Raw genomic sequence first — 16,192 nt, 5'->3', positions numbered from 1 at the left:
AAAAATATTCAAAAAATTCACGTCTCTCTCAAAAAAATATTTAACAAATCCTCATCTCTCTCAAAAAATATTTAAAAAAATCTACGTCTCACTTAAAAAAAAAAAACAAATATTTAAAAAGTCCACGTCTCTTTCAAACAAATATTTAAAAAATTCTCGACCTTTGCAAACAAAAAATAACAGTTAACGTCTCTCTCAAAAAAGCACGTCTCCCTCAACAAATTATTTCAAAATTCACGTCACTCTCAAAAAAAATCAACAAATGCACGCCTCCCTCAAAAAAATATTTTAAAAACAAGTAAAAAAGTGTCAGTCAGGCTTTGCCGACAGAGATATACCCTCAGCCTGTATATATTGAAATAATTTTTCCCAAAAAACGTATGTATTTAGCCCTTTCGGCCCCAACGTTGCTTATAAGCAACTTCTATTTTAACGTCGTTTTATTTAAAACTAACGGAAATTTTTCCTCAAAGAACACATTGCTTTGGCTAATTGTAGTCCTAAGAATGCAAAAATTATAAAAAAGTGCCAGTTGTATCCCGATCAACAGAACTACGATGCATTATTCAGCGTGAAGTCTAGAAAATCACGGCATGTCAAAAATCGATGTGTACAGTCCAAATTATTTAAATCGTTTCTAAATCAAAATGTATGAGCTTTATGGTAAACTTTAGTTTTGATTCTTCAAAAGTAAGGTCAGAGGTATACTTCTATACGATTATAACATTTATATTTACATAATTACACAAAATAATGAGCAAATAAATTTTAGATAAAATGTACTGTATCTTCCGAAATAGGTGGGGTAACGCCCACCAATTTATGTTATGTCTTAGTTTTGACCTATACTTTAATTCTATGTTTTTAAAGTAACTACTAATGCGAGGAAAGTTCGGGGCCGAAAGGGTTAGGGGTTTTTAAAAATATTGGGAATTCGAACCGACAAAAATGTTCATTAGGATTAGAGATCAAAAGTTTTGCGGAGGAGATACTAAAAGGAATGGATCTACATTGACCATTATAGAAGTGGATTTCCACCCCCTACATACGGTGCCATAGGGGGCTTTTACACCCTTCGGTATGTTTGCTCAAGAAGTATGGACTTGCCCCTGAAAAAACGTTTACAATCGTAATTGAGGCAGCGAATGCAAGTTGCTTCAACAAAAATCAAAGTCATTCGATAGCAGGTCTTAAAGTGAACTTATCCGAAATTTTGTGTGGGAGGTACCCGAGAGAGTGGACAAATATATGATATATGATCTATATCTAGTAGTTATATTAGGATGTGTAAAGTATGGACCAATTCGGCCACTCCCTTCAAAAGTTACCGTATGAACAAATTTTCCGAACATTTTTGAACTTTTGTGGGGGAGGTACCTGAAGGAGTGGACCGATATGGCTTATCTTCGAACTTAAACTATGTTTGGACAAAATATTACTAAGGCCAAACTTTGGACCGAATCGGCAGACCTGTTCGAGAGTTATTTTGCCCTCCAACCTCCTCTCACGGTGTCATAGGGGTTTTTTTGCAACTTTCAGGCTATTTTCTCAGGAAGTATGGACTTGCCCCTGATGAAACTTATACCGTCGTATGGAGGGCAGTGAATACAAGTTGCTAAAGCAAAAATCAAAGCGATTCGAGAGATGTTCCTAAACTGAACTTTTCCAAAATTTTGTGTGGGAGGTACCCGACGGAGTGGACCGATTGTGTCCATATTAAAACCTGATCTAAGTCTGGTACACGCTCCACGATGGGCAAAGTATGGACCAAATCGGTTACACCCTTCATGAGTTATCTTGCGTACAAATTTTCCGAACATTTTCGAACTTTTGTGGGGGAGGTACCGGAAGGAGTGGACCGATATAGCTCATCTTCGAACTTAAACTAAGTTTGGACAAAATATTACGAAAGCCAAAATTTGAACCGAATCGGTTCATCCCTTCGAGAGTTATCGTGCGCTCCAGCCAGACAGACAGACAGGCAGACGGACGGACATTGCTCAATCGACTCCAAATTGTCTGAAACACATTTCGTCCAAACATACTTGGGGTCTAAAACCATTATTTCGATGAGGCACATTTTGCCCGTATGAAAGTGTATATACCCTTCATAGCCTAAAGGCTGAGGGTATAAAAAATAGGTCCTCCCAAAAAAATATTTAAAAAATATACGTCTCTCTAAAAAAAAGTATTTTAAAAAACCACGTCCCTCTCTCAATAAAATATTTAGAAAATCTACGTCTATCCAAAAAAAAATAAAAAAATCTCAAAAAAAATATTTAAAAAATTGACTTCTCTCTCAAAAAAATATTTTAAAAATTCACGTCTCTCTAAAAAAAACCTATTTAAGAAATCTAAGTCTTTCTCAGAAAATTATTTAAAAAAATCACGTCTCTCTTAAAAAAAATGCTTAAAAATTTATATATTTATATTTATATATAATTTACTATGTACGTCTATCTAAAAAATAACAAATTCTCAAAATAATTAAAAAAAATTGACGTCTCTCAAAAAAAACATATTTAAGAAATCCGCGTCTTTTTCAAAACATATTTAAAAAATGCACGTCTCTCCCAAAAAAAATAAAAAAATCCAGTCCTCTCTCAAATAAAATTTATAAAATTGACGCCTCTCTCAAAAAAATATTTAAAAAATTCACGTCTCTCTCAAAAAGTAATTTAAAAATTGCACGTTTCTCTAAAAAAAATTAAAGTTTCTCCCAAAAAAATGTTTAAAAAATTCAAGTCTCCTTCAAAAAAAAAACAAAGTCTACTTCAAAAAAATATTTGAAAAATCCAAGTCTCTCTCAACAAAATATTTAAAAAATCCACAATTCTCTAAAAAAAATATTTTAAAAATTCAAATTCATTCAGAAAAATATTTAAAAAATTTAAAAAACCTACGTCTCTTTCAAAAAATATTTAAAAAATCCAGGCTTCTCTCAAAAAAATATTTAAAAAATTGAAGCCTCTCTCAGAAAAATATTTTAAAAATTTACGTCTCTCTCAAAAAAATATTTAAAAAATTCATGTCTCTCTCACAAAAAATATTAAAAAAATTACGTCTCTCTCAAAAAATATTTAAAAAATCCAGGTCTCTCTCTAAAAAGAATATTTAAAAAATTTACGCCTCTCCCAAAAAAATATTTAAAAAATCCACGTCTTTCAAAAAAATAATTGAAAAATCCAAGTCTCTCTCAAAAAAATATTTAAAAAATCCACAACTCTCTAAAAAAATATTTTAAAATTCAAATTCTTTCAAAAAAATATTTTAAAAATATATAAACCTACATCTCTTTCAAAAAAAAAATATTTGAAAAATTCACGTCTCTCTCAAAAAATATTTAAAAAATCCAGGTCTCTCTCAAAAAAAAAAAAATTAAAAAATCCATGCCTCTCTAAAAAGAATATTTAAAATATTGACGCCTCTCCCAAAAAAATTTTTAAAAAATCCTCGTCTCTCATAAAAATATTTGAAAAATCCAAGTCTCTCTCACAAAAATATTTAAAAAATCCACAACTCTCTAAAAAAATATTTTAAAATTCAAATTCTTTCAAAAAAATATTTAAAAAAATAAAAACCTACATCTCTTTCAAAAAAAAAATGTTTGAAAAATTCACGTCTCTCTCAAAAAATATTTAAAAATCCAAAATATTTAAAAAATTGACGCCTCTCTCAAAAAAATATTTTAAAAATGTACGTCTTTCTCAAAAAAAAAAATTAAGAATCAAAGTCTCTCTTAAAAAAATATTCAAAAATTCAAGTCTCATTCAAAAAAATGCACGTCTCCTTCAAAAAAATATTTGAAAAATAAACGTCTCTCTCAAAAAATATTAAAAAAATTCAAGTCTCTCTCAAAAAAAATCATTTTAAAAATCCACGTCCCTCTCAAAAAAAATCATTTTAAAAATCTTCGTCTCTGTCAAAAAAAATATTTAAAAATTCCAAAAAAAAATTTTAAAAAATTCACGACTCTCTCAAAAAAGTATTTAAAAAATTTATGTCTCAAAAAAAATTTTAAATATTCCACGCGTCCGCCAAAAAATATTAACAAAATTCACGTCACCCTCAAAAATATTTAAAAACCCCACGTCTCAATAAATATTAAAACCAATCCACGTCTCCCTCAAAAAACATTAAAAAATCCACATCTCCCAAAAAGTTTTTAAAACATCCAAGTCTCCCAAAAAAGTTTTCAAAAACATCCAAGTCTCCCAAAAAAGTTTTCAAAAAATCCACGTCTCCCAAAAAATTCTTTAAAAAATCCACGTCTCCCAAAAAAATTCTTCAAAAAATCCACGTCTCCCAAAAAAAATTATTTAAAAAATCCACGTCTCCCAAAAAAAATTATTTAAAAATCCACGTCTCCCAAAAAAAAATCTATAAAAAATCCACGTCTCCCAAAAAAAATTCTTTGAAAAATCCACGTCTCCCAAAAAAAAAATTCCATAAAAAATCCACGTCTCCCAAAAAATTCTTTAAAAAATCCACGTCTCCCAAAAAAAAATCTATAAAAAATCCACGTCTCTTAAAAAAATTCTTGAAAAAATCCACGTCCCCAAAAAAATTCTTTAAAAAATCCACGTCTCCCAAAAAAAATTATTTAAAAAATCCACGTCTCCCAAAAAAAAATCTATAAAAAATCCACGTCTCCCAAAAAAAATTCTTTGAAAAATCCACGTCTCCCAAAAAAAAAAATCTTAAAAAAATCCACGTCTCCCAAAAAGTTCTTTAAAAAATCCACGTCCCCAAAAAAATTCTTTAAAAAATCCACGTCACCCAAAAAAAATTCTTTAAAAAATCTACATCTTCCAAAAAAGTTTATTAAAAAATCCACGTATCCCAAAAAAAAAAATTCTTTAAAAAATCCAGGTCTCCCAAAAAAATTCTTTAAAAAATCCACGCCTTCCAAAAAAATTCTTTAAAAAATCCACGCATTCCAAAAAAATTCTTCAAAAAATCCACGTCACCCAAAAAAATTCTTCAAAAAATCCACGTCTTCCAAAAAAATTCTTTAAAAAATCCACGTCTCCCAAAAAAATTCTTTAAAATATCCAAGTTTTATGAAAAAATATTCTTTAAAAAATAAATGTTTTGTGGAAAATTATTCTTTAAAAAATCCACGTTTTGTGAAAAAATATTCTTTAGTTATAATATTTCTGTTTATATCCCCTAAAGTATGCAACATTTATTCTCTGTTAAGCAAAACTATGCCCAAAATCCTTTCAGAAAAATCGATTATTGGCAATTTCTAGTCACGAATCGATAATTTTGTGTGTGTGTGTTTTCACTTTTAAGGCCAGTTTGGCCTGTTAACATTCGATGCTTATTATTCAACAGTTTTAACTGCCACCACTGCCACGCTTGGTGCTTTGCTGTGATGCTCTTCATTGGAAATTGGAATCAATGTGCCATAAAGTCTTTAGTTGTCTCTAATGAATATGATTAGTCCTCGCTTTTCCCCAAGTAACTGAGGGTGGGTGTGTGAATATTTAATGCCATATTCCGAGGACCTTCCCCCATCTTAAAATGGATTTCTTGTGAATCGTTGAATCGCATGCTACTTGGCTCTTGCTTAACTTATCAATGTTAAGATTTTTTCATGATGATGTGTTGAGAAGATAGTCGTTGTTGTTGTTGTTGTTGTTTCCTCTTCTAGAATTCTAATAATCGAAGGGGACACTTTTTTGCTCTTTTTATTATTTTCTTGGTTGGAAAAAGGTTTGTTAATAAATTTATGCCAACCACAAAAAAATACTGGTATGTGGTTAAGATTATTTGCTTAGTTTTTTGTTGTTATTGTTTTGTGTTGTGTTATCCCTTAACGATGTGCAATAAAAAAGCTTAGGCCTTGATTGTTGTAGACATTGCATTCGTAAAATAACCACAACCAGGCCCCAACATTCACTTTTGAGTGTGTTGCCTAAAAGTAGGCAAAGGTTATTGCATTAAGTTGTTGAATGTGCCTAACATAGGGGTCATTATTGCCTTTTAAACATGGTCGGCCAATGTTACAAGAAAGGAAAAGTTTTGTAATTACTTTGGGCAAGACAAACCCCTTAAAGTAGACATCAAAAATATATCTTGAATATTTTAAGATATTAAGGGATCGTCGTAGCGTATAAGTGTGGTCATCAGTCATACGTCACCTGGACCCCATTTTGCGGTTTCCTAACATTCCAAACCTTACTTCCGAGAAATACTACAATCTCAGCAACCTAAGCTGTTTAAATTTTTATATAATTTTGTTAATGTACACTCAACTGGATTATTGTTATTCTTCTCACCTCTTTCTCCCACCCTCCCTATTGTTTATTGTTCCTTTTTTGGTCTACAAATCTCTTTCAAATGCTTTGTTTATTATTTTTTTATATTTTTTGCATTCTTCGCTGCTATTGCTCGTCCAACAACTTCCTACAAATTGCAACCATGCCACCTACTACCACTCCCTCCCCTTCTTTTGCAGTTGGTTACACCACAGCTGATGTTATCTATCGTTGGAATAAAGAAAGACCGGCTGTAGCCATTGCGGAGGATATGAAATTGTCACAATTCGATTTGGTTGATTGTCCGGCGGGTAATTTAACGGATGTTGTTTACAAAGCATCTTCACCCTATCATGCAAATGCCCGAAACTATGCAGATACTAGTGGTGGGACAACGCATCAAGTCCACCACTCCACACACCATCATCAACAGAAGCACCAACACCAGGAGCAGCATCATCACCACAATACGGACGACAATAACAACAACGACTATGGCCAATTCAACAAAACATTAACAACATTTGCCGGTCCAGGAGTAAAAAATCAACATGTCCGCGGTACGGGAATACAATTGGATAAGGCTAGCAGCTTTGGCGGTGGTGCTGGTGGTGGTCATATACGCTTAGAATCGGATCAATCATGTAAGTACAAATGTCAAGTCAAGCTAAACAAAAAAAAACTCACAACTGCAGAATAAACAAATACAAATACATTGGCAATATTGTTTTTGAGTCTTAACAAGTCACATAATAAATTCAATCAAATATTAACCCATTGGGAGGTAAGAGGAGAGATTAGGAGAAATGGATTTTTCAACAAAAAAAAAAAAAAAAAAAAAAAAAACCAAAACAAAGAAATAATTTTCCAATGGACAGCAATATTTTCTATATAAAAATGCTGCTATAGTTATCGATAACAACTTGTACCTATTTCTATAGAAAAAGTTGTTATCGACAACTATTTCTATAGAAAAAGTTGTTATCGACAACTATTTCTATAGAAAAAGTTGTTATCGACAACTATTTCTATAGAAAAAGTTGTTATCGACAACTGTTTCTATAGAAAAAGTTGTTATCGACAACTGTTTCTATAGAAAAAGTTGTTATCGACAACTGTTTCTATAGAAAAAGTTGTTATCGACAACTGTTTCTATAGAAAAAGTTGTTATCGACAACTGTTTCTATAGAAAAAGTTGTTATCGACAACTGTTTCTATAGAAAAAGTTGTTATCGACAACTGTTTCTATAGAAAAAGTTGTTATCGACAACTGTTTCTATAGAAAAAGTTGTTATCGACAACTGTTTCTATAGAAAAAGTTGTTATCGACAACTATTTCTATAGAAAAAGTTGTTATCGACAACTATTTTCATGGAAAAAGTTGTTATCGACAACTTGGAAAAAGTTGTTATTGGCAACTATTTCCATGGAAAAAGTTGTTATCGACAACCATTTCCATGGAAGAAGTTGTTATCGGCAGCTATTTCCATTGAAAAAGTTGTTATCGACAACTATTTCCATGGAAAAAGTTGTTTTTAGACAACCATTTCCATGGAAAAAGTTGTTATTGACAACTATTTCCATTAAAAAAGTTGTTATCAACAACCATTTCCATGGAAAAAGTTGTTATCGACAACCATTTCCATGGAAAAAGTTGTTATCGACAACCATTTCCATGGAAAAAGTTGTTATCGACAATCATTTCCATGGAAAAAGTTGTTATCGGCAACTATTTCCATGGAAAAAGTTGTTATCGGCAACTATTTCCATGGAAAAAGTTGTTATCGGCAACTATTTCCATGGAAAAAGTTGTTATCGGCAACTATTTCCATGGAAAAAGTTGTTATCGGCAACTATTTCCATGGAAAAAGTTGTTATCGACAACCATTTCCATGGAGAAAGTTGTTATCGGCAACTATTTTCATGGAAAGGGTTGTTATCGGCAATTATTTTCATGGAAAAAGTTGTTATCGACACCTATTTCTATGGAAAAACTTGTTATCGACAACCACTTCAATGGAAAAGTTGTTATCGACAACTAATTTCCATGGAAAAAGTTGTTATCGACAACTATTTCCATGGAAAAAGTTGTTATCGACAACTATTTCCATGGAAAAAGTTGTTATCGACAACTATTTCCATGGAAAAAGTTGTTATCGACAACTATTTCCATGGAAAAAGTTGTTATCGACAACTATTTCCACGGAAAAAGTTGTTATCGACAACTTGGAAAAAGTTGTTATTGGCAACTATTTCCATGGAAAAAGTTGTTATCGACAACCATTTCCATGGAAGAAGTTGTTATCGACAACTATTTCCATGGAAAAAGTTGTTATTGACTACCATTTTCATGGAAAAAGTTGTTATCGACAACTATTTCCATGGAAAAAGTTGTTTTTAGACAACCATTTCCATGGAAAAAGTTGCTATCGACAATCATTTCCATGGAAAAATTTGTTATTGACAACTATTTCCATGGAAAAAGTTGTTATCGACAACCATTTCCATGGAAAAAATTGTTATCGACAACCATTTCCATGGAAAAAGTTGTTATCGACAATCATTTCCATGGAAAAAGTTGTTATCGGCAACTATTTCCATTGAAAAAGTTGTTATCGGCAACTATTTCTATAGAAAAAATTGTTGTCGACAACTATTTTAATGGAAAAAGTTGTCATCGACAATTATTTCCATGGAAAAAGTTGTCATTGACAGTTATTTCCATGGAAAAAATTGTTATCGGCAACAATTTCCATGGAAAAAGTTGTTATCGGCAACTATTTCCATGGAAAAAGTTGTTATCGACAACTATTACCACAGCAAATGTTGTTAGCGGCAACTATTTTCATGGAAAAGGTTGTTATCGACAACTATTTCAAAGGAAAAAGTTGTTATCGACAGCCATTTCCATGGATAAAATTGTTATCGCAACCATTTTCATGGAAAAAGTTGTTAGCGACAACTATTTCTAAAGAAAAAGTTGTTATCGTCAGCTATTTCTATGGAAAAAGTTGTTAGCGACAACTATTTCTAAAGAAAAACTTGTTATCGTCAACTATTTCTAAAGAAAAAGTTGTTATCGTCAACTATTTCTATAGAAAAAGTTGTTATCGACAACTATTTCTATAGAAAAAGTTGTTATCGACAACTATTTCTATAGAAAAAGTTGTTATCGACAACTATTTCTATAGAAAAAGTTGTTATCGACAACTATTTCTATAGAAAAAGTTGTTATCGACAACTATTTCTATAGAAAAAGTTGTTATCGACAACTGTTTCTATAGAAAAAGTTGTTATCGACAACTGTTTCTATAGAAAAAGTTGTTATCGACAACTGTTTCTATAGAAAAAGTTGTTATCGACAACTGTTTCTATAGAAAAAGTTGTTATCGACAACTGTTTCTATAGAAAAAGTTGTTATCGACAACTGTTTCTATAGAAAAAGTTGTTAATAGTTGTTATCGTCTATTATTTCCATGGAAAAAGTTGTTATCGACAACTATTTCCGTGGACAAAGTTGTTATCGGCAACTATTTTCATGGAAAAAGTTGTTATCGACAACTATTTCCGTGGAAAAAGTTGTTATCGACAATCGTTTCCATGGAAAAAGTTTTTATCGGCAATTACTTTCATGGAAAAAGTCGTTATCAACAATTATTTCCATGGAAAAACTTGTTATCGACAACCATTTCAATGGAAAAAGTTGTTATCGACAACCATTTCCATGGAAAAAGTTGTTATCGGCAACAATTTTCGTGGAAAAAGTTATTATCGACAACTATTTCTATGGAAAAAGTTGTTATCGACAACTATTTCTATGGAAAAGTTGTTATCGACAACTATTTCCATGGAAAAAGTTGTTATCGACAATTATTTTTATGGAAAAATTGTTATCGACAACTATTTCCGTGAATAAAAGTTGTTATCGACTACTTTTTCCATGGAAAAGGTAGTTATCGACAACTTTTTCCATGGAAAAAAGTTGTTATCAACTATTTCCATGGAAAAAGTTGTTGCCGACAACTATTTCCATGGAAAAAGTTGTTATCGAAACCTATTTCCATGGAAGAAGTTGTTATCGCCAACTATTTCCACTGAAACTGAAAACTGAAACTGAAAAAGTGGTTTTCGACAACTATTTTCATTGAAAAAATTGCTATCGACAACTATTTGCATGGAAAAAGTTGTTATCGACAAGTATTTTCATCGAAAAAGTTGTTATCGACAACTATTTTCGTAGAAAAAGTTATTATCGACAACTATTTCCACGGAAAAAAGTTGTTATCGACAACTATTTCTATAGAAAAAGTTGTTATCGACAACTATTTCTATAGAAAAAGTTGTTATCGACAACTATTTCTATAGAAAAAGTTGTTATCGACAACTATTTCTATAGAAAAAGTTGTTATCGACAACTATTTCTATAGAAAAAGTTGTTATCGACAACTATTTCTATAGAAAAAGTTGTTATCGACAACTATTTCTATAGAAAAAGTTGTTATCGACAACTATTTCTATAGAAAAAGTTGTTATCGACAACTATTTCTATAGAAAAAGTTGTTATTGACAACAATTTCTAAAGCAAAAGTTTTTATCGACAACTATTCCTACAGAAAAAGTTGTTATCGACAACTACTTCTATAGAAAAAGTTGTTATCGACAACTATTTCTATAGGAAAAATTGTTATCGACAACTATTTCTATAGAAAAATTTGTTATCGACAACTTTTTCAGTAAAAATAGTTGGCGATAACAACTTCTTCCATGGAAATAGGTTTCGATAACAACTTTTTCGATGGAAATAACTTTTCCATGGAAATGGTTGTCGATAACAACTTTTTTCATGATTTTTTTACTAACTATTATGACTGCCCATCTTTGCCTCATTGTCTACAATTCTTCAATAAGTGTTATACACCCCGCCACACCCACTAACTGCTCAACTTAACGTCGATAGTTAACATGGACATGACCATTTACATGATAATTTGGAAAGGAAATTTGCATGAAATCATGTCTTTCTCGCTTTTGTTGAAGAACGAACCATGCATTCCGTCCGCCGAACGATACATCCTTCTACCATCAGATGACGGAGGTCCTTCTTGATTGTCATTATCGTCATCATTAACGCCACAACATCATTATAAAAATTATGATTTTTCGTATCAATTAAGGCCATTTAAATTGTTTGGTATTCGGTTGACTGGTCGTTTGGCAGACTGGTTGGCTGCTTGAACCACTTCGAAGTATCTTCATGTGTCTGTGTGTGTACGTACATGACAAGGTGGCAATCTACTAAAGGATATGCATGAATGTTCATGAATCAATAAAAGAATGGTCATGGGCAAAAGGTGATAGATAACCGGTTGGTCGAACGGTCTGTTAGACCGTTACAAGAGGTGTGACTGGGAAAATGTATCGGCTTAACTGGATTATGAAAATCAATTTGGTTAATTAGACAAATTGGTTTTGTGAATGGCTCCAGACCTGCTTCTTATTTCATGGATGATTTAACAATGAATGTGTGAACGATTATCACAGAGTTTTCTTCATGTGTGAAGCACAGTTTTAGGCAGTCATCAGGTGATTGAGTCAAAATGTTTGAAATTGGACCAATAAATTATGTAAATCACCATAACAGCACCTAACTATTGAAATCTTCTTTTCTCTTTTTACTTCCAGCCGAATACTCCATGTTGATGGTCAACTTCCACTTGCAGCGCCACATGGGTAACTTCCTCATCCAAGTCTATGGACCATGCTGCCTTTTGGTAGTCCTTTCATGGGTATCGTTTTGGTTGAATCGTGAAGCAACAGCCGATCGTGTCTCTCTGGGCATAACAACTGTACTAACCATGACATTCTTGGGTTTAGAGGCTCGTACCGATCTACCCAAGGTGCCCTATCCAACAGCTTTGGATTTCTTTGTTTTCCTTTCGTTTGCATTCATTTTCGCCACCATTCTTCAATTTGCTGTTGTCCATTATTTCACGAAATACGGGTCGGGAGAATGTTACTTTATAATTGAAGAATTGGATTCGGATACCGAAACGGAAAGTGCGGTGCGCCAAACTCATAAAATAGGTATGACAGGTATGTCTCCAGAATATGAAGACACCAACAGCAGCACAGAAACGAAAATCTATGAAGTTATACCGCTTGCAATGTGTTCCATTAATATTCCCAAGGGAGGTTCAAGAAGGCAGCGGAGGCAATCACGTGATAGCAAATATCGTCGACAATCGTCGTGGATGAATTGTTGGAGTCAGTTTTTGCAGTGGTCTGGTTGCAGGCAAAAACGGGGCCGCCATAAAACACATTTTGGATCATCGGATGAAGATGGGGAAGAGATTCATCTGAGGGTGAATGAAGGTAAGTGGGGGATCATGTGGGGTTACAATACAAATTTTTTATAACATTTCTAGGAAGGAAATGTGTAGAAATATTTTTAGCGTAGGAAATTGGTCTGTTCCAGAACTGCAAGAATCTACTAATTTTTACTATTTTTTCCGATAACATAAAGGAAAAAATGTTATCGTAGTAAAAAATAGTAGATTCTTGCAGGTTCTGGAACAGAGCAATTGTGTTGTATCAGACTTGTTGTATAACATAACATTTTACATATAGAAAATGCAGTGTTGAACACTTTTACACCTAGAAAATGTGTCGTGTAACGCTTTTTTATATGAAATGTTTTGTAAAACACTTTCCCTTAAAGAAAATGTATTGTTTAACACTTTTCCTTATAGGAAATGTGTTGTATAACACTTTTCCGCATAGCAAATGTGCTGTATAACACTTTTTCGTATAGAGCATGTGTTGTATAATACTTGTCCTTATATAAAACGAGTTTTATAACAGTTTTCCTTATAAGAAGTGTGTTGTATAACACTTTACCGTGTAGGAAATGTGTTGTATAAAACTTTTCCCTATCGGAAGAGTATTTTATAACACTTTTTCTTATCGGAAATGTGTTGTATAACACTTTTCCTTAAGTTAAATGTGCTGTATAACAATTTTCCGTAAAGTAGATGTGTTGTATAAAACTTTCCCGTTAGGAAATGTTTTGTATAACACATTTTCGTATAGAACATGTGTTGTATAATACTGTTCAGTAAAAGAAAGGAGTTGTATAACACTTTTCAGCACAGCAAATGTGCTGTACATGTAGATCATGTATTGTTTTAAACTTTTCCGTATAGGAAAGGTGTTGTATAACACTTTTCAGTAAAAGAAAGGTGTTGTATAACACTTTTCTGTACAGCAAATGTGCTGTAGCTGCAGAAAATGCGTTGTATAACACTTTTCAGTATAGGAAAGGTGTTGTATAACACTTTTCCGTGTAGGAAAGGTATATAGAACATGTGTTGTATAACACTTTTCAGTACAGGAATGTTGTTTTTTAACACTTTTTCGTATGGGTAATGTGTTGTATAACACATTTTCGTGTAGGAAATGTATTGCATAACATTTTTCCACATAGCAAATGTGCTGTATAACACTTTTTCGTATAGGGCATGTGTTGTATAACACTTGTCCTTATTTTAAACGAGTTTTATAACACTTTTCCTTATAAGAAGTGTGTTGTATAACATTTTTCCGTGTAGGAAATGTGTTGTATAAAACTTTTCAGTACATACAAACTTTTTGTATAACACTTTCCATATTGGTCATGTGTTGTATAACACTTTTCAGTATAGTAAAGGTGTTGTATAACACTCTTCCCTATGGGAAAGGTCTTGTATAACACTTTTCCGTATAAGAAATGTGCTGTATAACACTTTTCCATATCGGAAGAGTATATCTTATCGAAAATGTGTTGTATAACACTTTTTCGTAAAGTAAATATGCTGTATAACAATTTTCCGTAAAGTAGATGTGTTGTATAACACTTTTCCGTTAGAAAATGTTTTGTATAACACATTTTTCGTATAGAACATGTATTGTATAAAACTGTTCAGTAAAGTAAAGGTTCTGTATAACACTTTTTTGCACAGCAAATGTGCAGTACATGTAGAACATGTGTTGTATAAAACTTTTCCGTATAGGAAAGGTGTTGTATAACACTTTTCAGTAAAAGAAAGGTGTTGTATAACACTTTTCTGTACAGCAAATGTGCTGTAGGCGCAGAAAATGCGTTATATAACACTTTTCAGTATAGGAAAGGTGTTGTATAACAATCTTCCGTGTGGGAAAGGTATATAGAACATGTGTTGTATAACACTTTTCAGTACAGGAATGTTGTTTTTTAACACTTTTTCGTATGGGTAATATGTTTTATAACATTTTTTCTTATAGAACATGGCTTGTATAACACTTTTCCTTATCGGAAGAGTATTGTACGACACATTTGCTTATCAGAAATTTGTTGTATAACACTTTTACGAAACGAAATTGTGTTGTATAGCTCTCTTCCGTAAGGTAAATGTGCTGTCTAACTTTTCGATATAGAACATATGTTGTATAACAATTTTCCGTCTAGGAAAGGTGTTGTGTAACACTTTTCTGTATAGGAAATGTGTTGTATAATGTATTTCAGTACCAAAAAATAATCTTTTAACAGTTTTCCGTATAGGAAAATTGTTGCATAACACTTATATATTAAGAAATTGAATTGTATAACACTTTTCCGTAAGGTAAATGTGCAGTAAAGTAATGTAAATGTGTTTTATAACACTTTTCCGTTAAGATAATGTGTTGTATAACAGTTTTACGCATGGCAAAAGCGCTGTATAAATCTTTCCCTATAGTACATGTGTTATATAACACTTTTCCGTATAGGAAATATGTTGTATAACACTTTTTCTTATCGGAAATGTGTTATATAACACTTTTTCATAAAGAATTTGTGTTTATAACACTCGGCCGTAAAGCAAATGTGCTGTATAACACTTTTCCGTAAAGTAGATGTTTTGTATAACACTTTTCCGTTAAGGAAATGTGTTGCATAACACTTTTCCGTTAAGGTAATGTGTTGTATAGCACTTTTCCGTTAAGGAAATGTGTTGTATAACACTTTTCCGTTAAGGAAATGTGTTGTATAACACTTTTCCGTACAGAACAAGTGTTTTATAACACTTTTTAGTATAGGAAAGGTGATTTATTACACTTTTCCGTATGGGAAATTTGTTATATAACACTTTTTCTTACAGAAAATGGCTTGTATAACACTTTTCCATATCGGAAGAGTATTGTATAACACTTCTCCTTATCGGAAATGATTTGTATAACACTTTTCCTTATCGGAAGAGTTTTGTATTACACATTTACTTATCGGAAATTTGTTGTATAACACTTTTCCAAAAGTAAATTGTGTGGTATAACACTTTTCCGTAGTATATAACACTTTTCCGCGTAGAAAATGCGAATTATACCCCAACATTTTTTGTATAACACTTTCTTATAGAAATTATAAAATTTATATCCTTTTCTCTTTCCTCTCTTTCCAGATGTTACTCCAAAAAAATATTCCGGTCGTCGTCGTATGTCCTATTATCGCCGCGAAGAATTGGATGCCCGGCGCAAGGGCAAACGTACTCCACAATATAATTCAGTGTCGAAAATTGATCGTGCCTCACGCATAGTTTTTCCCATACTCTTTCTACTCATCAACATGTTCTACTGGTATGGATATTTGTCACGAAGCTCAAGGATATTGGCGCACAGTAATTCGACCACTTGATGTTACCTTTTGGCAATTTAGACACGTTGAGATACGTGGAAAAGGAAGAAATCAATTCGGGGCAAGAGGGGGGAAAATAAATAGACTAATTGGAAATTAAAAATTCAAAGTAGGGAACAATTGGCGAAGGAGTGAATACAGAGAGAAAAAGTAAACTGATTAAGAAACCTGTTAAATCGGATCATTCAGTTCAACTCAAAAGTTATTATCTTAAACTTGAAATAATTTCGTCTCTGCTTACAAT

General features: G+C 32.2%; 1 protein-coding gene across 1 annotated transcript; it reads left to right on the top strand.

Moving 5' to 3' along the window:
* The first annotated feature begins 6,429 nt into the window (after window positions 1-6,429).
* On the top strand, window positions 6,430-16,068 carry LOC141388252 (gamma-aminobutyric acid receptor alpha-like). The gene is made up of 3 exons (XM_073958274.1): window positions 6,430-6,910; window positions 11,949-12,638; window positions 15,716-16,068. The coding sequence occupies exons 1-3, from the start codon at window positions 6,430-6,432 to the stop codon at window positions 15,946-15,948; spliced, it is 1,404 nt and encodes a 467-aa protein (XP_073814375.1). The 3' UTR covers window positions 15,949-16,068.
* Window positions 16,069-16,192: the final 124 nt, after the last annotated feature.

This window comes from Musca autumnalis, unplaced genomic scaffold (assembly GCF_047663935.1).
Source record: "Musca autumnalis isolate F117 unplaced genomic scaffold, ASM4766393v1 scaffold_9, whole genome shotgun sequence".
Classification (NCBI taxonomy): domain Eukaryota; kingdom Metazoa; phylum Arthropoda; class Insecta; order Diptera; family Muscidae; genus Musca; species Musca autumnalis.
Note: the sequence above shows the minus strand (reverse complement) of the source record. Positions and strands in the feature narration are given on the sequence as shown.

Bases quoted from the DNA above. Each gene is read 5' to 3' on its own strand.
- LOC141388252 (XM_073958274.1), top strand. From the start codon at position 6,430: ATGCCACCTACTACCACTCCCTCCCCTTCTTTTGCAGTTGGTTACACC. The intron at 6,911-11,948 runs GTAAGTACAAAT...TTTTACTTCCAG, and splicing joins CTTAGAATCGGATCAATCAT to CCGAATACTCCATGTTGATG. The intron at 12,639-15,715 runs GTAAGTGGGGGA...CTCTCTTTCCAG, and splicing joins TCATCTGAGGGTGAATGAAG to ATGTTACTCCAAAAAAATAT.